We start from the raw sequence: 22,794 nt of genomic DNA, 5'->3' as shown, positions 1-22,794 counted from the left end.
TTTCACTGCACTCTGAGAGGAAAACCGGGCTCCAGCCTGCTGCGAAGCGCATATCAACGTAGAATCTAGCACAAACTTACTTCACCACCTCCACGGGAGGCAAAGTTTGTAAAACTGAATTGTGGGTGTGGTGAGGGGTGTATTTATAGGCATTTTGAGGTTTGGGAGACTTTGCCCCTCCTGGTAGGAATGTATATCCCATATGTCACTAGCTCATGGACTCTTGCTAATTACATGAAAGAAATATATATATATATATATATATATATATATATATATATATATATATATATATATATATATATATATATATATATATATATATATATATATATATATATATATATATATATATATATAATGTATGTGTGTGTGTATTAATATAGGGCAAAGTGCACTCCAGATTCAGTCCATATCCGCCTTGGGTGCTATATCAAAAAAACAATAGCATGTAAACATGAAGCAAACTTTGTAAGTCTGAGGACGGGCTAATTTATGCCCGAAAACGTTCACAATAAAGGTGACCATACTACAAGACCTTTGGAGTGCTTCATGTTTACATGCTATATATGTGTGTATATATGTGTGTGTGTGTATATATATATATATATATATATATATATATATATATATATATATATATATATATATATATATATATATGTATATGTGTGGGGGTGTATATATATATATATATAGAAATGAAGAAGCGAGTAGCCAATGTCTAAAAATAAAAGTTCCAATTTTTAATGGTCAATTCTAAAAAGTTATAACAGGATTCAAATAGAAAGGTCTGACATGTTTCGGCCAATGGCCTTAATCTTAGTCAGTGATTCTATGTGGAAAAGCGCCAACATTTAAAAGCAGTACTTGAACCCTATTGGTTATTAGAGAAAAGGTAATCAATCAGTAACAGTTGTGATTACACAAATTGATGCAGAGGATACAAACAGAAACAAAAGATAAATTAAATAAGTTAGTAAATTCATCTTAGGTACAATATAGCAAATTTCTAACATATAAACAATGTGAATTAAATTAATCAGAAAATCAGTTTGCAAAATTCTCTATACTTTTAGTACACAGTTGTTGTTATAATTGAAATATATAACTTCATGAATTAAGGAAAGAGAAACCAAATTTAGTTGAATGCAAACAGCAGGATATACATAAAGAAAAAAAAAAAAATATATATATATATATATATATATATATATATATATATATATATATATATATATTGGTAGTAATAATAATAACCAGTTACCAAAACAACAAAAGTGGAAAAAAGGGGGACTATGCATGAAATATATATACGCATAGTTCAGAAAAATATATATATTGGCCATATATATATATATATATATATATGTATGTATGTACAAGAGTGTGCTATGTAGTAAGAGAGCGTGGTCTCAAACAATGGAGTACTACAACGCTCCTGCGCACAGGTACATAGATACATATAGTGACCCATTAATATGTCCTAATTTTGACTATTATTGGTAAGTAAATAATATATATGTAAATGAATACTAATTTATAATTTATTAATTTATTGATTTTTTAAGATGGCGAAGGTGTTGGAAAAAGGGGAATACATAAAGATTATTCCCAAAAGTTTATAACATCATGAACAGAGTTATAACCCATTGGAATACGTGTTTCCAGTGTAAAGATCCAAAAAGCCTCTTGTTTCAACAGAGCTTTATTAATATCACCACCTCTGGGGGCTACTTTGACTTGCTCAATGACTTTCCATTTGAAAGTAGTGTTACTACTGTTGTGCCTTTGAATAACGTGTTTAGCCATGTCTGAGCATGGATCTGACCGTTTTATATCTGACAAATGTTGCCTAATGCGTTCTCTGACCTCTCTTGTGGTACAACCCACATATTGCTTATTTGTGCATGTGCACCAAATCAGATATACTACATTTTTGGATCTGCAATTTACACATCCATTAACTTTATATGTTTTATTGGTGACAGCAGATGAAAAATCATTTCCCTTGTGTATAAAGCTGCATGGAATGCAAGCACTATACCCACATTTATACATCCCCTTGGAATTCAACCAGGAGTTGGAACTGGATGGATTTGTGGGCAATACACTGGGCGCGATCTGATTACCTATAGTCACACCTCTCCTATAGGAAAATTTACATCCTTTTTCTAAAGTTGTTGTTAAGCCTTCGTCTGCTTGAAGCATAGGCATGTGTCTACGTATAATTTTGCAGATCTCTTTGTAGTCCGAGGAATACTGTGTGACAAACGTCACTTGATCAACCGACTCCTTTTTTGTTTTTGATGTATCTTTAAGCAAAATGCTTCTGTCTATAGAGTCAACCTCTAATTTTGCCTTATTAACAGTTGTCTTACTATAGCCTCTTTGCGAGAGTCTTTTAGTAAGATCTTTGCTCTGAGTGGCATAATCAGATTTCTCTGAACAGTTTCGTTTGACTCTGATAAATTGTCCTTTGGCAATTGCATAAGGAACTTTGGGTGGTTGCTCTTACCATGCAAGAGTGTGTTTCCAGATATTGGTTTTCTATATATCTGTGATTTGACTTTATTCGTGTCAGGAGCGATACTGAGTTCAACATCTAGAAAATTAATTTTCATTTGATTAGTTTCAAAGGTGAGTTGTAGATCCCAATCATTACCATTTAAGAATTCAACAAAATTCTTAACAGTGTCAGTGCTGCCCTTCCAAACCAGAAGTAGATCATCAATATAGCGATGATAACTCTTTATGCAATGAGTGTATGGATTAGCATCTCCATAAATCATGTGGAGCTCAAACCATCCCATCACCAGGTTGGCATATGAGGGCGCAAATTTCACCCCCATCGCAGTACCTTTTAACTGTAAATAAAACAAATCTTCAAATTTGAAATAATTGTGAGTCAAAAGATATTGCAGGATTTCTAAAATAAATGCTATAAATTCCTCAGTGTAGTTAGACCTTCGTTCAAGGAAGAATTTTATAGCTAACTTACCCATGGTGTGTGGGATGGACGAGTAGAGTGCTACAACGTCAATGGTAAGCCAGGTGTAGTTGTCTTCCCATATGAAATCATCAAAAATCTGAAGCACATGCTTAGTGTCTTTAAGAAAACTGGGTAAAGAATAGACTATGGGCTGTAAAATGCTGTCTAGCCATTCAGACAGAGGCTCACAAAGTGAGCCTATGCCTGACACTATGGGTCTACCTTTAACGTTGATGATACTTTTATGGACTTTGGGCAGCACATGGATGATAGGGGTAACTGGGTTATCCACTACAAGAAACTCAAAAGTTTTTACATCAATATGGCCATTCTCTAGGCCATCATCAAGAAGAGATATTAATTCTTTCTTGAAACTCTGCACCGGATTACATGGTAAAACACGATAGTCATTTGGATTACTGATTTGTCTCATAATCTCACCCTTGTAGGACTTAACGTCCCAGACCACCACACTTCCACCCTTGTCAGCATTTTTTATTTCAAGGTCAGGGTTAGATTTTAGTGAGGACAATGCTAATTTCTCAGATTTTGTCAAATTGTTTTTCCCTGTATAGGGTTTTTTAGATAATTCAATAAGGTCATTTTCGACTCTCTTTTGAAAAGAAACCAAGATATCACCCCTCGATTGTAAGGGGTAAAATGTCGATTTTGGCTTGAAGCCAATATGTGCATTTTGTGTCTTCTGTATCTTGGTCTCTGGAGAAAGACTCTATTCATTAAGCGAAACTAAAGTTTCAATGTCTCTAATTTCAGAGAAATCTAAATGCATTGAATTAGACACAATATGGTCCTTGTAAAATTGAGAAATACTTGTAGAAACTTCACTTACATTTTCATTATCATTGGTTTGTTCATTTGTCAATCGATAATGTTTTTTCAAAGTTAGTGACCTTATAAACCTATTGATGTCAACAAGGGTCTGAAAAAGATTAAATCTCTTAGAAGGTACAAACCCCAGTCCATAACTTAGGACTTTGAGCTGAATGCTACTTAACTGATAATCAGTAAGATTGATCACGTTGTGATCATAGTTGGCATCAATAGTATCAATAGTACTGTCACTGTATTGTGTATCTGGGAGGGCTAACAATCCATCTATTGTAGATGGTATTTGTTTTGACCTCTCCCTCTCCTTAAGGGGTAACGGTCTTGTTGTCTCACATTTTGACTCCCTCTTTGATGAGCCCCTCTCCCTCGATTTTTGGGGTTCATTGGGGGTACCTGAAAAACCTGGTCTAGCAAAATGGTTTCACTCTGTTCCACTTGTGTATTACTATTTTCTAGGGCAACTCGATATTTATTCGCTGATGGTGTAATTTGTTCATTACTTTTCGCATTGAAAGATACTGATTTAATGGTATTATCTTTAGAATTTTTCAAAATTGATTTAGGGGGTATTCCCTGTATTGTGGATGTTTCATTTTCTTGAGTGCATTGATCAGAGTTGTTTGCCTCATCTGTATCAGTACCTGTTTCACTCCAAGTATCTGTGTTTGTTGTAGTTTTATTCTTTTTCCATCTTCGTCTGCGATCCCTAGATCTATTTCTATGTTGTCTTTGCCAGATATATACTCTATTTTGGCTGTAGTCAGACTGATCTCGCAAGAATTTTTCATGCTTCGATTCGATTAAGTCTTTTTTAAGTTGTGCTATGCTGTTAGTAAGAATGTTATCTAATTCCTTATAGTTTTTCTCAAGTGTGTTGAGGTCTAGCTCACTTTGTAAGATTATAATTTGTTCCCTCACTGCTCTTAGTTGTGTATCTTTGTACTCTATAATCAGAGTCATTAGTTTAAAAGAGCAGTCAGACAAAGAGTCATTCCATCTTTTAATAAACTCAGGGTCATCTGATGAAAAAGTTGGGAACTTTTTTATGCGTAGGCCTCTAGGTACCATCTGTAATCTTATATATCTGTCTAGGGTCCATTTGTCCCATTTAAGTCTCAATTCCTTTTTCATCAGATTCTCCATTGTTTGAAAATTATCACTGAGTGTATTAGTGCTAAAAGTTTCATTAAAGATGTTTTCAAAATCTTGTTCTAGCTGATCTAAATCTGCTATGGTTGTCATTGAATAAAATTGCTGTCCCGCCTGTTGCATATTATCAGCATCCATTATAAGTAAGCAATAATTATACCCTAAAAAAGGACAGAATGGAAACTCTATTCAAAGAGTAGTGAAATTAATATCAATACTAAGGTTATAAACAATCTATGTAGATAGACATAAACCAAATGACCTTAAAAAATAGAGTATAGATATACAAAATGTACAAAGAATTCCTAAACCAGATTTAGCAACACTTATAACAATCTATACAGGAATGTGTTTATACTTGCATACTCAAGTATGCAAGTATAAATGGAACTAAACAAAACCAATACCTTTATCCTTTATAAGAGATTAATCTAGGTAAATCGTCTACAATCAACAAAAAGAGCATAGGCAAACTAGACCATTATTTGATAAAGGAGTGGTCTTGGTACTATGTAAAAATGAGACACAGCATTATATATTAAATATTAAACCTGCGCATGAATGGTAAGGAGGTTAAACTGAAAATAACATAAAATGAACAATGTACCTTAATTAGAAATAACTAGGTAAATGTACTGTTAAGTGAAAAATATATATGATGTATAAGGTTCAACAGTGCCTAGATATGCAAGAAGTAAATTAATAAATAAATAAATCCTTCATAAGTGTAGCATATTAAACGTATATATGAATATAGATAGATATCTCAGTCATAGAAAAATACTATTGCAATATATGGTCACAATAGAAGGTCACTATACTAAATGCATTCAAAAGCAAAAGCAAGAGACAACAATATGTTAGATACGGTCAAGATATTTGGAAAGTAATGTAACCAATAATATAAATTTTAAAGTTCCGTTTGTAATCCCTCTGATTAGACCAAGGACCCTTTTTTAAGCAAAAGCAGGTATACGAAGAAAAAGTTCCCAAAGAAGAACAAGAGCATATGCTAAACATAAAAGGTTGTCCTGATAAAACAAGCTTCCCATATGCTTGTAATGGTTAGGAAAAGCAAAGGAGAGTTCAGGACAAAGTTAGTTGTTAGCTGGATTCATTCGTTGGCAAAGTGTAAGAGTGTATGAGGCTGCCTGTGTTACGCTGTAAGAGCTGTTGTGAGGAGTGATCGATTATGGAAGGAGGGGTTGATTCTTACTCTCACCAAGTACCCGCCTGTCGGTACCGCCACCACTGCACCTCAGGAAGACCTGTCAAGATTCTGCCTCCACACCTTCTACGAACTCCGTTTCTGAGAACCAGGCTCAGACTCCAGTACACCGGCTCTAGCTTCAGACACAAGGCACGCCAAGCACGTCCGTGACGTAGATCAATCCATTCCTCCAATCCGGGAGGTGCTCCAGACTTCGGTAAGGGGAAAAAGGCTGAGAAAACCGCCTTACATTCCACTGCTTAGCTTTACTGACAGGCTTACTCATAAAGGGAAAAGTTAATTGTAGAAATGAAGAAGCGAGTAGCCAATGTCTAAAAATAAAAGTTCCAATTTTTAATGGTCAATTCTAAAAAGTTATAACAGGATTCAAATAGAAAGGTCTGACATGTTTCGGCCAATGGCCTTAATCTTAGACAGTGATTCTATGTGGAAAACCGCCAACATTTAAAAGCAGTACTTGAACCCTATTGGTTATTAGAGAAAAGGTAATCAATCAGTAACAGTTGTGATTACACAAATTGATGCAGAGGATACAAACAGAAACAAAAGATAAATTAAATAAGTTAGTAAATTCATCTTAGGTACAATATAGCAAATTTCTAACATATAAACAATGTGAATTAAATTAATCAGAAAATCAGTTTGCAAAATTCTCTATACTTTTAGTACACAGTTGTTGTTATAATTGAAATATATAACTTCATGAATTAATGAAAGAGAAACCAAATTTAGTTGAATGCAAACAGCAGGATATACATAAAGAAAATATATATATATATATATATTGGTAGTAATAATAATAACCAGTTACCAAAACAACAAAAGTGGAAAAAAGGGGGACTATGCATGAAATATATATACGCATAGTTCAGAAAAATATATATATTGGCCATATATATATATATGTATGTATGTACAAGAGTGTGCTATGTAGTAAGAGAGCGTGGTCTCAAACAATGGAGTACTACAACGCTCCTGCGCACAGGTACATAGATGCATATAGTGACCCATTAATATGTCCTAATTTTGACTATTATTGGTATTTTTAGACATTGGCTACTCGCTTCTTCATTTCTACAATTAACTTTTCCCTTTATGAGTAAGCCTGTCAGTAAAGCTAAGCAGTGGAATGTAAGGCGGTTTTCTCAGCCTTTTTCCCCTTACCGAAGTCTGGAGCACCTCCCGGATTGGAGGAATGGATTGATCTACGTCACGGATGTGCTTGGCGTGCCTTGTGTCTGAAGCTAGAGCCGGTGTACTGGAGTCTGAGCCTGGTTCTCAGAAACGGAGTTCGTAGAAGGTGTGGAGGCAGAATCTTGACCGGTCTTCCTGAGGTGCAGCGGTGGCGGTACCGACAGGCGGGTACTTGTTGAGAGTAAGAATCAACCCCTCCTTCCATAATCGATCACTCCTCGCAACAGCTCTTACAGCGTAACACAGGCAGCCTCATACACTCTTACACTTTGCCAACGAATGAATCCAGCTAACAACTAACTTTGTCCTGAACTCTCCTTTGCTTTTCCTATATATATATATATATTTCTCCAACATAGGTGTGTCCTGTCCACGGCGTCATCCTTACTTGTGGGATATTCTCTTCCCCAACAGGAAATGGCAAAGAGCCCAGCAAAGCTGGTCATATGATCCCTCCTAGGCTCCGCCTACCCCAGTCATTCTCTTTGCCGTTGCACAGGCAACATCTCCACGGAGATGGCTAAGAGTTTTTTGGTGTTTAAATGTAGTTTTATTCTTCAATCAAGTGTTTGTTATTTTAAAATAGTGCTGGTATGTACTGTTTACTCTGAAACAGAAAAGAGAAGAAGATTTCTGTTTGTGAGAGGAAGATGATTTTAGCAGACGTTACTAAAATCGATTGCTGTTTCCACACAGGACTGTTGAGATGAAGTAACTTCAGTTGGGGGAAGCAGTTGGCAGACTTTTCTGCCTGAGGTATGATGGCCACATTTCTAACACGACTTGTTAATGCTGGAAGGCTGTCATTTTCCCTATGGGGACCGGTAAGCCATTTTCTTAGATTAAGTATAAGAATAAAGGCTTTATAAGGGCTTAATAAACTGGTAGACGATTTTCTGGGCTAAAACGATTGCTTGCTAAGCATATTTGACAGATTATAGCGCTTTATAGTTATTATAATCTTGGGGATTGTTGTTAAAAAACGGCAGGCACTGTATGGACACCTTTTTCAGATGGGGGCCTTCTCTAGTCATAGGCAGAGCCTCATTTTCGCGCCACTAATGCGCAGTTGTTTTTTGGAAGGCAAGGCATGCAGATGCATGTGTGAGGAGCTAGGATCCACTGAAAAAGCTTATAGAAGGCGTCATTTGGTATCGTATTCCCCTCTGGGCTTGGTTGGGTCTCAGCAAAGCAGATTCCTGGGACTGTATAGAGGTTAAATGTAAAAATGGCTCCGGTTCCGTTATTTTAAGGGTTAAAGCTTCCAAATTGTGCAATACTTTTAAGGCTTTAAGACACTGTGGTGAAATTTTGGTGAATTTTGAACAATTGCTTCATACTTTTTCGCATTTTCAGTAATAAAGTGTGTTCTGTTTAAAATTTAAAGTGACAGTAACGGTTTCATTTTAAAACGTTTTTTGTGCTTTGTTGACAAGTTTAAGCCTGTTTAACATGTCTGAACCATCAGATAAACGATGTTCTATATGTATGAATGCCAATGTGTCTCCCCATTTAAATATATGTGATAATTGTGACATGGTGTCCAAACAAAGTAGGGACAATGATGCCACAGATAATAATAGTGCCCAAGATGAGTCTTCAGATGAGGGGAGTAAGCATGGTACTGCATCACCCCCTTCTGTGTCTACACCAGTTTTGCCCACACAAGAGGCCCCTAGTACATCTAGTGCGCCAATACTTATTACTATGCAACAATTAACGGCTGTTATGGATAATTCTATTAAAAATATTTGATCTAAAATGCCTACTTATCAAAGAAAGCGCGATTGCTCTGTTTTAAACACTGAAGAGCAAGAGGACGCTGATGATAACGCTTCTGACATACCCTCACACCAATCTGAAGGGGCCAAGAGGGAGGTTTTGTCTGAGGGAGAAATTTCAGATTAGGGAACGTTCAGACCAATTCTAGATCTCAAGATCCTAAACAAATTTCTCAGGGTTCCATCATTCAAAATGGAAACCATTCGAACGATCCTTCCTACCATCCAGGAAGGTCAATTTATGACCACGGTGGATTTAAAGGATGCGTACCTCCATATTCCTATCCACAAGGAACATCATCAGTTCCTAAGATTCGCTTTTCTGGAAAAGCATTACCAGTTTGTGGCACTTCCTTTCGGATTAGCCACTGCTCCGAGAATTTTCACAAAGGTACTAGGGTCCCTTCTAGCGGTTCTAAGACCGAGGGGCATTGCAGTAGTACCGTACTTGGACGACATCCTGATTCAAGCGTCGTCTCTGTCAAAAGCAAAGGCTCATACGGACATCGTCCTAGCCTTTCTCAGATCTCACGGATGGAAAGTAAACATAGAAAAGAGCTCTCTTTCCCCGTCGACAAGAGTTCCCTTCTTGGGAACAATAATAGACTCAAAACTTCTAAGCTCTTGTCAGGTTCTTCATTCTGTTCTTCGTCCTTCCATAGCGCAGTGCATGGAAGTAATAGGATTGATGGTTGCAGCAATGGACATAGTTCCTTTTGCACGAATTCATCTAAGACCATTACAACTGTGCATGCTCAAACAGTGGAATGGGGATTATACAGACTTGTCTCCGACGATTCAAGTAGATCAAAGGACCAGAGATTCACTCCGTTGGTGGCTGAACCCGGACAATCTGTCACAGGGAATGAGCTTCCGCAGACCAGAGTGGGTCATTGTCACGACCGACGCCAGTCTGGTGGGCTGGGGCGCGGTCTGGGAACCCCTGAAGGCTCAGGGTCTATGGTCTCGGGAAGAATCTCTTCTCCCGATAAACATTCTGGAACTAAGAGCGATATTCAATGCTCTCAAAGCTTGGCCTCATCTAGCAAAGGCCAAATTCATAAGGTTTCAATCAGACAACATGACGACAGTTGCATATATCAACCATCAGGGGGGAACAAGAAGTTCCCTGGCGATGGAGGAAGTGACCAAGATAATTCAATGGGCGGAGGATCACTCCTGCCACTTGTCTGCAATCCACATCCCAGGGGTGGAAAATTGGGAAGCGGATTTTCTGAGTCGTCAGACATTCCATCCGGGGGAGTGGGAACTCCACCCGGAAATCTTTGCCCAAATAACTCAATTATGGGGCATTCCAGACATGGATCTGATGGCGTCTCGTCAGAACTTCAAGGTTCCTTGTTACGGGTCCAGATCCAGGGATCCCAAGGCGACTCTAGTAGATGCACTAGTAGCACCTTGGACCTTCAACCTAGCTTATGTTTTCCCACCGTTTCCTCTCATTCCCAGGCTGGTAGCCAGGATCAACCAGGAGAGGGCTTCGGTAATCTTGATAGCTCCTGCGTGGCCACGCAGGACTTGGTATGCAGACCTGGTGAATATGTCATCGGCTCCACCATGGAAGCTACCTTTGAGACAGGACCTTCTTGTTCAAGGTCCATTCGTACATCCGAATCTGGTCTCTCTCCAACTGACTGCTTGGAGATTGAACGCTTGATTTTATCAAAGCGTGGGTTTTCAGATTCTGTAATAAATACTCTGATTCAGGCTAGAAAGCCTGTAACTAGAAAAATTTACCATAAGATATGGAAAAAATATATCTATTGGTGTGAATCTAAAGGATTCCCATGGAACAAGATTAAAATTCCTAGGATTTTATCCTTTCTACAAGAGGGTTTGGAGAAGGGATTATCTGCAAGTTCTCTGAAGGGACAGATTTCTGCGTTATCTGTTTTACTTCACTAAAGGCTGGCAGCTGTGCCAGACGTTCAAGCGTTTGTTCAGGCTCTGGTTAGAATCAAGCCTGTTTACAGACCTTTGACTCCTCCCTGGAGTCTTAATCTAGTTCTTTCAGTTCTTCAAGGGGTTCCGTTTGAACCCTTACATTCCGTAGATATTAAGTTATTATCTTGGAAAGTTCTGTTTTTGGTTGCAATTTCTTCTGCTAGAAGAGTTTCTGAGTTATCTGCTCTGCAGTGTTCTCCGCCCTATCTGGTGTTCCATGCAGATAAGGTGGTTTTGCGTACTAAGCCTGGTTTTCTTCCGAAAGTTGTTTCCAACAAGAATATTAACCAGGAGATAGTTGTACCTTCTTTGTGCCCGAATCCAGTTTCAAAGAAGGAACGTTTGTTACACAATTTGGACGTAGTCCGTGCTCTAAAATTCTATTTAGAGGCCACTAAAGATTTCAGACAAACTTCTTCTTTGTTTGTTGTTTATTCTGGTAAAAGGAGAGGTCAAAAAGCAACTTCTACCTCTCTTTCTTTTTGGCTTAAAAGCATTATCCGTTTGGCATATGAGACTGCCGGACGGCAGCCTCCTGAAAGAATCACAGCTCACTCCACTAGGGCTGTGGCTTCCACATGGGCCTTCAAGAACGAGGCTTCTGTTGACCAGATATGTAAGGCAGCGACTTGGTCTTCACTGCACACTTTTGCCAAATTTTACAAATTTGATACTTTTGCTTCTTCAGAGGCTATTTTTGGGAGAAAGGTTTTGCAAGCCGTGGTGCCTTCCATTTAGGTGACCTGATTTGCTCCCTCCCTTCATCCGTGTCCTAAAGCTTTGGTATTGGTTCCCACAAGTAAGGATGACGCCGTGGACCGGACACACCTATGTTGGAGAAAACAGAATTTATGCTTACCTGATAAATTACTTTCTCCAACGGTGTGTCCGGTCCACGGCCCGCCCTGGTTTTTTTAATCAGGTCTGATGAATTATTTTCTCTAACTACAGTCACCACGGTATCATATGGTTTCTCCTATGCATATTTCCTCCTGTACGTCGGTCGAATGACTGGGGTAGGCGGAGCCTAGGAGGGATCATATGACCAGCTTTGCTGGGCTCTTTGCCATTTCCTGTTGGGGAAGAGAATATCCCACAAGTGATGATGATCACGTGGACCGGACACACCGTTGGAGAAAGTAATTTATCAGGTAAGCATAAATTCTGTTATATATATATATATATATATATATATATATATATATATATATATATATATATATATATATATATATATATATATATATATATATATATATATATATATATATATATATATATATAGTTTGTATGTGTGTGTATATATATATATATATATATATATATGCGTATGTGTGTTTGTCACCGCAAAGGTTAGTCACCGCATCTGGCCAAATGGTACCTGAGCTTGTCCCATTTGGCCAGATGCGGTGACTAACCTTTCCACCTGTCTGGGGTTAACTGCTTGTGGCTCTGGGGACAGCACAGCTTCCTGTGAGTGCCAGTGGCACCCAGGGCTGAGCATGTTGCAGGGTCATTGGATGTGTACCCGGTCCGATATGAGAGTGCTGTTCCCTTCCGTGTTTTGTATATGTCTAGGGTGGTTACATATTCCTGTGCACCCTTCCCTTGTTTTCAGTTTGTTTGGATTTGAAAGCTTGCATTTTGTGGCTGTTTTAGGGTCTCAGGTATTTGAAAGGACCTTGACGTGGTACCTGAGCTTGTCCCATTTGGCCAGATGCGGTAACTAACCTTTCCATTTTTTCTTTTAAATCTTAGCTGAGCGCTTGTGAGTGCTGGGTTTTCTCTGTGTGTTGTATTAATTTGTTTTATAATTTTCCCTATGGTTCTTGCACCCAGACCTGTCTGGGGTTAACTGCTTGTGGCTCTGGGGGACAGCACAGCTTCCTGTGAGTGCCAGTGGCACCCAGGGCTGAGCATGTTGCAGGGTCATAGGATGTGTACCCTGTCCGGTATGAGAGTGCAGTTCCCTTCCGTGTTTTATATGTGTGTGTATATATATATATATATATATATATATATATATATATATATATATATATATATATGTATATATATATGTATATATATATATATGTGTGTATATATATATATATATATATATATATATATATATATATATATATATATATATACTCAAAATGTCAAGTCCTAAGCTACTAGCCAGGACAAAATGTTACTTGCCACTTCTAATCCCACCCACACCACAGCACTACTTTACCCCCTCTTTGCATTTGTTTAGCCATTGTGAAACATTTTGTAATATTGTGTTTTATCTATTTTAATAAATTAACAAAAATAAGTTAATAGCAGTTAGAAACATCAATTAGAGGTTCTGGAGAAGACAACAGCTGGTTAGAAAAAGGAAGTTGTTGAATATAGGGAGAGCAGAGAGTGCTGACAGTCATGGAAGGTCATAGCAGATATGAAGATTTTTTTTTTTTTTTATTAATTATCTCTCCCTTCTCATTCTTAACTATCTTTCTCGACTCCCTCCTCACTTCAATCTCCCTTTCTCTCTCAGGCCATATCTTCTCTTTACACTCTATTTCCCCTCCTTTTTCTCCATTCTCTCTAAACTTTTTCTTCTTCTCCACTTTCACTTTTCCTCTGCAATCTTTCTCTCTCTGCCCCATTTACCCTCTCAGAAGTAACAGTCTAAGTACAAATGGGGTCCCTACAGCCCGCGAAGAATAAAATACTGTTGCACTTTCATGGCTATATAATATCCCTTTTAGATAATAGATTTAGCACATACCCCAAAATGTGCTGCAATAGGAATGTACATTCTGCAAATACAATGTGCCAACTTTTCTACTTGCCACATTCCACCAGACTTCAGACTTAACATTAACATCATTCACTAACAAACTTTCACTCGCCACCATTAAATTACCACTTGCCAATGACTAGTGGAAATTTTGAGCCGTATGTATATTATTATTATCAGTTATTTGTAGAGAACCAACAGATTCCGTATGTATATGTGTGTATGTAGGTGTGTATGTGTATATGTATGTGTGTATATGTACTGTATATATGTGTGTATGTATGTGTGTGTATGTGTGTGTGTATGTATATATATATATATATATATATATATATCTCCTTATAGTAAAAGAAAATACTAATGTGTCAAAATATTTTGTGATGGAAAGGGTACCAAAAAAATTCATGCATGTATGTAAAACACCTATAATTTCTCTCTGCATGGTCTGAGTTTCAGCCAAAGTGCGGGTTAACGAACAAGCTTATGGTTTTTATTTGCTGGGCTATGATCCAAACTGGCAGTCAATCCTCATGTCCTTCAAGGCTTGCTTAGGAATACAGTGTACTTGTCTTGGCACTTCAGTAAGTTGGTCTACAAGCCTGGAACATGATGTTATCTCTGCGTCTTAACCACATTTATAGTTTTCCCTTAATAACTAGAAACCCCTCTGGGGCTCAGTATGAAGTGTTGCTCCCTAAAGCAAGCAATCTTCTATGTCCCATAAGTATTTCATAGCTCCCTTTGTAGAATTTGTGTCAAACTTAAAGGAACAGTCTACTCAAAAATGCTATCCCCTTTAATTTGTTCCTAATGATCCACTTTACCTGCTGGAGTGTATTAAATTGTTTACAAGTATTTCCTTTACCCTTATATTGGCATTTTAAATAGTTGATGTCGCCTGTGATATCCCCACCTTTTCTAATAGTTTCTGGCCTTAGGTCCAAGCTATAGATAAGTTGTGTAAACACAGCCAGCAGAAGAAATTACACTCCCAGTGGGGTATAGAAGAGATAGTAATAAAATGTTAATTTTCCATTGTTCTCTCCAAGTATTGGCAATTGATTTTTGGACAGATATAAGATAAAGAAGCATGTATATGTACACAATGTGATGAAGTAATGAGATCTGATTATACCTACAAGCACAACCCATTTCTTTCCTAAGATATGGTGAGTCCACAGTTTCATCAATTACTGATGGAAATATAACTCCAGGCCAGCAGGAGGAGGCAAAGAGTACCACAGCAAAGCTGTTAAGTATCACTTCCCTTCCCACAACCCCCAGTCATTCTCTTTGCCTTTGGTTCAAGGAGGAGGTGAAGTTTTAGTGTCTGATGAAGATTGGATTTATTTCACTTCAATTAAGAATTTATTATTTTGAAAGCCAGAGTAGGTTTACTCTGACCTTTCCTCTCAAGATTGGATCTAGCCGTACACATTAGTCTCTTCAGTAGGGCAGTGGTGGCTTTAAAGCAGTTATGAACTTGTAAGGTGGGCCCTGCTGTGTTTTCCTAACAATTTGCTGCCCTAGTACAGAAAGCCAGAGTAGGTTTATTCTGATCTTTCTTTTTTCTACAGGCCTTTGTGGGGAGTGGCATCCTCTCACGCCGGGTAAGCTGACCTCCTGCCGGACGGCTAGATACAGGTGAGTACCTTTGTGTCTTCTAGGGTGGAGATTGGGCACTTTATCAGTTATCTGCAGTATTATTGGGACTCAGTATATCCTTAGTAAGGATATCATTAACGGCAGGGTGCAGGCACTTTATATGTATGTGAGAGAGACTGCTTATTTACTCATTTTTATATGTGGAATATTTGAAGGAGTTAACCTGCCTTATACTATGTTGGATTGCATAGCAATTATAGGCACTTTGGGCGCAATCCGATAAAGATCGTAGTTTGCGGCGCAAGCGAGGGAACCCCCGCTGCCCGTAGTTTCAGCTCGCAACTCGAGCTATCCTATATACAGCGCCGTCAGATGCTAAAGTGCCGTAAGTCGGATAAACCAGCGATGTCCAGAAATCTGCGTAAGTACAAATTTCTGGAGTCGCCAGTGATTTACGGCACTTTAGAAACTGCCGGCACCTACAAAACCTGACTAAGTTATTAAATCCCCCATACTGTCTAACACGCCTCCCAAACATAGCCCGACACGTCTAACCCTCTATCCGCTATCCCCCCTCACTATCCTAACAATAAAAAATGTATTAACCCCTAAACCGCCGCTCCCGGAGCCCGCCGCCACCTACATTATCTATATTACCCCCTAATGTGAGCTCCTACCCCGCCGCCACCTACATTAACTACCCCCTAATGTGAGCTCCTACCCCTCCGCCACCTACATTAACTACCCCCTAATGTGAGCCCCTTACACCGCCAACAGCTATATTAAAATTATTAACCCCTAATCTAATCCCCCTACCCCGCCGCCAGCTATATTAAAATTATTAACCCCTAATCTAATCCCCCTACCCCGCCGCCAGCTATATTAAAATTATTAACCCCTAATCTAATCCCCCTACCCCGCCGCCAGCTATATTAAAATTATTAACCCCTAATTTAATCCCCCTACCCCGCCGCCAGCTATATTAAATTAATTAACCCCTAATCTAATCCCCCTATCCCGCCACCAGCTATATTAAATACATTAACCCCTTATCTAATCCCCCTACACCGCCACCAGCTATATTAACCCTAATTATATTAGAGTTAATATAGTTAATATCGTTATTATATTAATATATATATATATATATATATATATATATTTATAGTTACTATATATATTTATAGTTAATATAATAACTATATTAACCCTAATATAATTAGGGTTAATATAGCTGGCGGCGGTGTAGGGGGATTAGATTAGGGGTTAATGTATTTAATATAGCTGGCGGCGGTATAGGGGGATTAGATTAGGGGTTAATGTATTTAATATAGCTGGCGGCGGTATAGGGGGATTAGATTAGGGGTTAATGTATTTAATATAGCTGGCGGCGGTGTACGGGGATTAGATTAGGGATTAATGTAATTAATATAGCTGGCGGCGGTGTAGGGGGATTAAATTAGGGGTTAATAATTTTAATATAGCTGGCGGCGGGGTAGGAGCTCACATTAGGGGGTAGGTAATATAGATGGAGGCAGTGTAATGGGCTCACATTAGGGCGCAGGTAATGTAGATGGCGGCGGTGTAAGGGGCTCACATTAGGGGGTATGTAATGTAGCTGGCGGCGGGGTAGGGGGATCACATTAGGGGGTTATACTTTTAATGTAGGTGGCGGCGGGGTCCGGGAGCGGCGGTTTAGGGGTTAAATACTTTATTAGGGATTGCGGCGGGGGATCCCGGTTGACAGGTAGATAGACATTGCGCATGCGTAAGGTGTTAGGTTTTATTTAGCAGATCGCGGTTGACAGGTAGTTACATTGCGCATGCGTTAGGTGTTAGGTTTTATTTGGCAGGTAGTTTAGGGAGTTATGGGGCTCCGATACACAGTGTAAGGCTTACTATGGCTGCATCTTGTGGCGAGGTGAAAATGGAGTAAGATTTCTCCATTTTAGCCACCACGTAAGTCCTTACGCTGTATATTGGATACCATAATGCGCGGGTTTGGTATACCTGCCTATGGGCCAAAAAACTACGGCTGAAGGCAGAAATATACGAGCGTAACTTCTAGGTTACGCCGTATATAGGATACCAAACCCGCGCAAATTTTGGCGTCGACGGCTTCTGCGGGGGATGCTGTATATCGGATCGGGCCCTTTGTTTTTACATTTTTACTTTGCTTAGAAAATGGATAGTTTTTCTTTTCAGCAGATTTATGCACTCCCTTTCTCTTCTGCTACTGCAGAAAGGAGAAACGTTACGTGAGCGGTATCGATGTTATGGGCAGCTGCAGCTCACTAGCTAGGAGTGGACTACACTAGCCCTGATGCCACTTTTTTAATTTATGATTGGGAGTGAGGATTTAGGCACTGCCTTTTATTTATTTATTTTTCTCCCTGTTTCACTGAATTACTTTTATTTCAGAAAAGAGGTGCTCCGTTATTGAGGAATTGCATGCCTTCTTCTCAGTGGGTATGTGACTCCGCCTCCTTCTTCTAAAGAGTAACGGAATGGCGCCATTTTGCCTGCCTTATCCACCTCCAAACGGAACGGTGATATGGGCTGTTGTCTTGAGTGCGGATGTTATATAACTTTATGGGCTATAGTTTTTATTAAAACAAGGCAGTTATTTAGCCTAGTTGTTCCAATTACTCAGAGGAGTAGCTTATATCTAAACAACGCTAAAAGTGCATTTTTATTGCGAAAAATCTTTAATAAATTTGAACATTTTGTCACTGATTTATTGCTTACAGACCTTAATAGTTTAGTTTAGGTTTAAGCAATTATCTCATGATTTTGGATCTTGTTCCTGTGGATTATTGCCTAGTACATCCCACGGAAATTTAAGATAATTTAAAGTGACAGCACAATTTTTAAGACGTTTTATATTTTGTGCTTATGAGTCTGCTCACAGAGTTAGAGCTCTGTTCCCATGTTATGTCAAAAATGTACAAATTTTTTGTCTCTCAGGATGATGCTGTTTAGGCAATGCCACGGTTATCTCCTCAAATGTCCCAAGCCTTATGGCGTCGCATACAGTGCCCTGCATTTTCCTCTGTCTCCTGGAGGAGCTTATTTGCTTGCAGAATTTTTTTTTTTTTTTTTGCTCAGGTATCTTCTGCGATGTCTGCGGCATTGTCTGCTTTTCCTATTCTAATGAAAAATTGCAAGAGGAATATTAGAGATTCAGATAGTAAGGTTTCTGTACTTCTTACTGCTACACTGGTTGCCTTCCTCAAGTAGTCTCTGAGGGTGAAATCTCAGATTCGGACAGTATAATTCCTTCATTGGATGCTGAAGTAGTATCCTTCAGATTAAGCTTAAACACCTTCATGTGGTTAAAGGAGATTTTAGCTATTTTTGAGCGACTCCGATACGTATGTCGTTGTCAACCCTAAAGAATCTAATAAACTTTATAAGTACTAGGATTCCTCTGTGGAGCTGGTGGCTTACATGGAAGTTTGTATTGCCTCTGTGTCAAGTGCGGCATCTTATTGGGGCGATGCCTTGTATGATTCCAATTTAGTACAGACTCCTTTGGAGAAGATCCAGTTCAGAATTAAGGCTCTTAAGCTAGCCAGTTCTTTATTTCTGATGCTACCATGCAAGTTTTTCAACCGGGAGCCAAGTTATCTGGCTTTGCTGTACTAGCCCGTGGGGCGTTGTGGACAGTGGATTTTTCCTCTGAGTCCAAGTTTACAAGATGAATATTCCTAAAGGAGTTTTGCCCCCTATCCAAGATTGGTCCAAGTGGGGGGTTAAATCTCTGTCTTCAAACATGGATACAAGATGTCCCAGATAGGCTGTGGACATAGTATCTCAGGGTTACTACATAGTAGTCATTCTTTCCCTCCCTGAGGCAGGTCCCTCTTCTCAATTTTATCTGCAGGCCAGATAACAGTGAGACATTTTTGTAGTGTGTTTGGGAATTCTTGTTAAATGACAGTTCCAGTTCCTGTTGGGGAATAGGGTCTAAGATTTTATTAATTCCCGAAAAACAGATTTGCAAGGCTGCAACTTGGCCTTTCTTACATACTTTTTCCAAATTTTATAAATTTGATATTTTGCTTCGGTTGAGGGGTTTTTTTTTGGGGGGGGAGGGAAAGGTTTTTCAAGCAGTGGTGCCTTCTGTTTAGGTCTGTCTGTCTGTCTTGTCACTCCCTATTCATTTGTGTTCTCTTGCTTCCCAACAGTAATTGATGAAGCCGTGGACTCTCCATATCTTAGGAAAGAAAACAAAATTTATGCTTACCTGATAAATTTCTTTCTTTCAACATATGGCGAGTCTACGGCCCCACCCTTTATTTCAAGACCATTATTTTGGTCTAAACTTCAGGCACCGCTACACCTTGTGTTACTCCTTTTTTCTCCATTTACCTTCGGTTGAATGACTGGGGGTTGTGGGAAGGGAATTGATACTTAACAGCTTTGCTGTGGTGCTCTTTGCCTCCTCCTGCTGGCCAGGAGTGATATTCCCAACAGTAATTGATGAAGCCGTGGACTCGCCATATCCGGAAAGAAAGAAATTTATTAGGTAAGCATACATTTTTGTTTTTATTAGGTTGTGGCTTTAAAACACAAAGTCAGCTTTCATATACAGAAATAAACCTTAAACCGCAAATTCTCATACATTTTATACGTTGCAGTTGGTAAAAAAGTAATTTGAAACACATTAAAGTGATGGTAAATTTTCCCAAAGTGCTAAACATATTTGGAAAGGTCTTCTCCTAACTAGCATATCGATATGCTTATTTATTACCCAAGTCATCTGTACACTAAATAAATATCTTTTTATTCATGCTACATTACGTCATTGAATGCAGCCTCTCTCTCTCTGATTTTTGATGTGGGTTATTTGAGTGGCAGCTCTTCTAGCCAATCGGAGTGTCACCATGCGCCCCATGTTAATTGATCACAACGCATGGTGACGCTCCGATTGGCTAGAAGAGCTGCCACTCAAATAACCCACATCAAAAATCAGAGAGAGAGGCTGCATTCAATGACGTAATATAGCATGAATAAAAAGATTTATTTAGTGTACAGATGACTTGGGTAATAAATAAGCATATTGATATGCTAGTTAGGAGAAGACCTTTCCAAATATGTTTAGCATTTTGGGAAAATTTAGCATCACTTTAAGGTAAAACAATTTTACAGTATACTGTCCCTTTAAGTGTTTTTAATAAAAAAAAATTTTTTGTGGGGGTGGCGTTCTTAGTTGAAGACATATTAAACTAATGTCATGTAAAATCAATTTAGTACAGGCCACTTATTGTACAATTCACCCTGTGAAAATATGGGAATGCATAATGATAATGTATTTTTTTTTTCTTTTGGTGCCTGATTTCAGTGTTCTATGTTCCACTTATGTTAATCTTGACAAGATGACGAGAATTCATAAAAACGCTAAATCTGACTGAACCCATCCTGTAGCAGATAGCTCTCTATAGTAAAGAACTGCTAATGTGGAAATTGTGACCTTAAAGGGACATTCAATTGCTGGACTCAACTACAGTTACCATTCTATTGTTTTTTAATGTGCAGGCAGTTTGTGCCAAAGCCGTTCTCTTATTTGGTCAAGCACCACCTCTTCATTCTGGGTGTTACTATCTTGGCGCTTATTCTTGTATTCTGTGACAGAAGCAGTGCACATTCACTGATCAGTGACAATGATGTCTTCTTGTGTGTGCATGATACAGAGCCATAACTTTACAGTTTTGTAGTGGTTGCACTGTGGCAACATCAATGATGTAAAATTTCACAACTTCTTTCACTGGCTTGAAACATGTGGCCTCCAAGATGGCCAAGGCGAGTCTGAAAATGCAAAGCTTTTGCAATTGGCATCTGCAAATGATAAAAATATGAAAAATTGGTCTGATAAAGTTACATCCAGCAGTTTAATACCAGTCACAGCCGATAAAAGCCGTAAGCGTCAAAATCTACACACGATTACTTAAAAGCAAATAGCTTTTGGATGTGTTTGTTAATCATTTTGAGCTGTATTTTCTTTGCAAGATTTAGTCAAACTTAAATGTGTAGCTTTTATAAATGATTACAGATAAAACCAAGAAATAGATTTACTGCACACCGATCTTTTAAGAGAGAGAGAAAATATACCACGTAAACACTAACACTATAAATGTAATAACAAGGAATGTATATTGTCTTTTTATTTCCTCTGCAGAGGAGTTTGTGTTGGCTGCACAGAGATTTGGCCAAGTTACACCCATGGAAGTTGACATACTTTTTCAGTTAGCAGATTTGTATGAGCCAAGGGGGTAAGTTTACAGAGATTGGCAGATATATAAATGTATCTATGTATCTCTCTGATTTTTATTTTTCAATAATTATGTGTTATTCCTTCTAATTTGTTTCCTCTAACCAACAGGCGTATGACTTTAGCAGATATAGAAAGAATTGCTCCACTTGAAGAGGGAGCCCTACCATACAACTTGGCAGAGGCACAAAGACAGGTATAACTTTTTGTTTTTCCAATTAATAGTGGAGTTGTTGTATTGGGATAAGGCCACCCTAGCATATACTGTATATAAAAAAAATAATTCTGGATGATAATACTGGTCAATGGTGGCTTGTATTCATAAACACCTTTTTTTTTTTTTTTTTTTTTCTTGAAATTTATAATGATAATCCCTTTCTTACCAATTCCCCAGTTTTGCATAACCAACACTGTTATATTAATACACTTTTTACCTCTGTGATTACCTTTTATCTAAACCACTGCAGACTGCCTTCTTATCTCAGTACTTTTTACAAAAAATTTTACTTTCAACTTGTAATACGAGCGCTACCCAACACACGCAAAAAAAAAACATACTTTTAGCAGAGTTAGAGCTCGAGCAGGAGCATTAAATAGCGCTCCACTTGTATTCTGGCCCTAGTGTTTTAATATACCTTTTTAAAGTCCTTTCTCCTATTTTGGGAGTTGAATTTTGTAAAAAAAAAAAAAGCCCTAGGGTTGTGTGTCTATTTTATATAAATAAAGCAAACGGACTGACTAAAGCAGTGCTAGATTTTAAGCAAGTTAAATATTTAACAGCATAGTTTATAGATTCTTTTCCTCTCAAATGTTTAACCTTTTTTTCCCTTTTTTTTTTTTTTTAACATATTTGATAAACTTGTAGTTGATGCACCTGTTTATACCATATTGAAATTGTTTCTTCCTTCAAGAAACTCATGAATAGCAAAACTGAAGCAGCTATTTAAAGGGCCATTATACACTCATTTTTTTCTTTGCATAAAT

At 38.3% G+C, this 22,794-nt stretch overlaps 1 protein-coding gene across 1 annotated transcript in view; it reads left to right on the top strand.

The window, feature by feature from the left end:
* SLC25A13 (solute carrier family 25 member 13) overlaps window positions 1-22,794 on the top strand; it is a 396,949-nt gene that overhangs the window by 156,405 nt on the left and 217,750 nt on the right. Inside the window, exons 8-9 of the mRNA XM_053714082.1 lie at window positions 21,718-21,811; window positions 21,922-22,006. Of these exons, the coding sequence (XP_053570057.1) occupies window positions 21,718-21,811; window positions 21,922-22,006 (179 nt within the window). The remainder of the gene's footprint in view (window positions 1-21,717; window positions 21,812-21,921; window positions 22,007-22,794) is intronic.

Source organism: Bombina bombina, chromosome 5 (assembly GCF_027579735.1).
Source record: "Bombina bombina isolate aBomBom1 chromosome 5, aBomBom1.pri, whole genome shotgun sequence".
In the NCBI taxonomy this organism is placed as follows: domain Eukaryota; kingdom Metazoa; phylum Chordata; class Amphibia; order Anura; family Bombinatoridae; genus Bombina; species Bombina bombina.
This window is presented reverse-complemented; position numbering and strand designations above follow the sequence as displayed.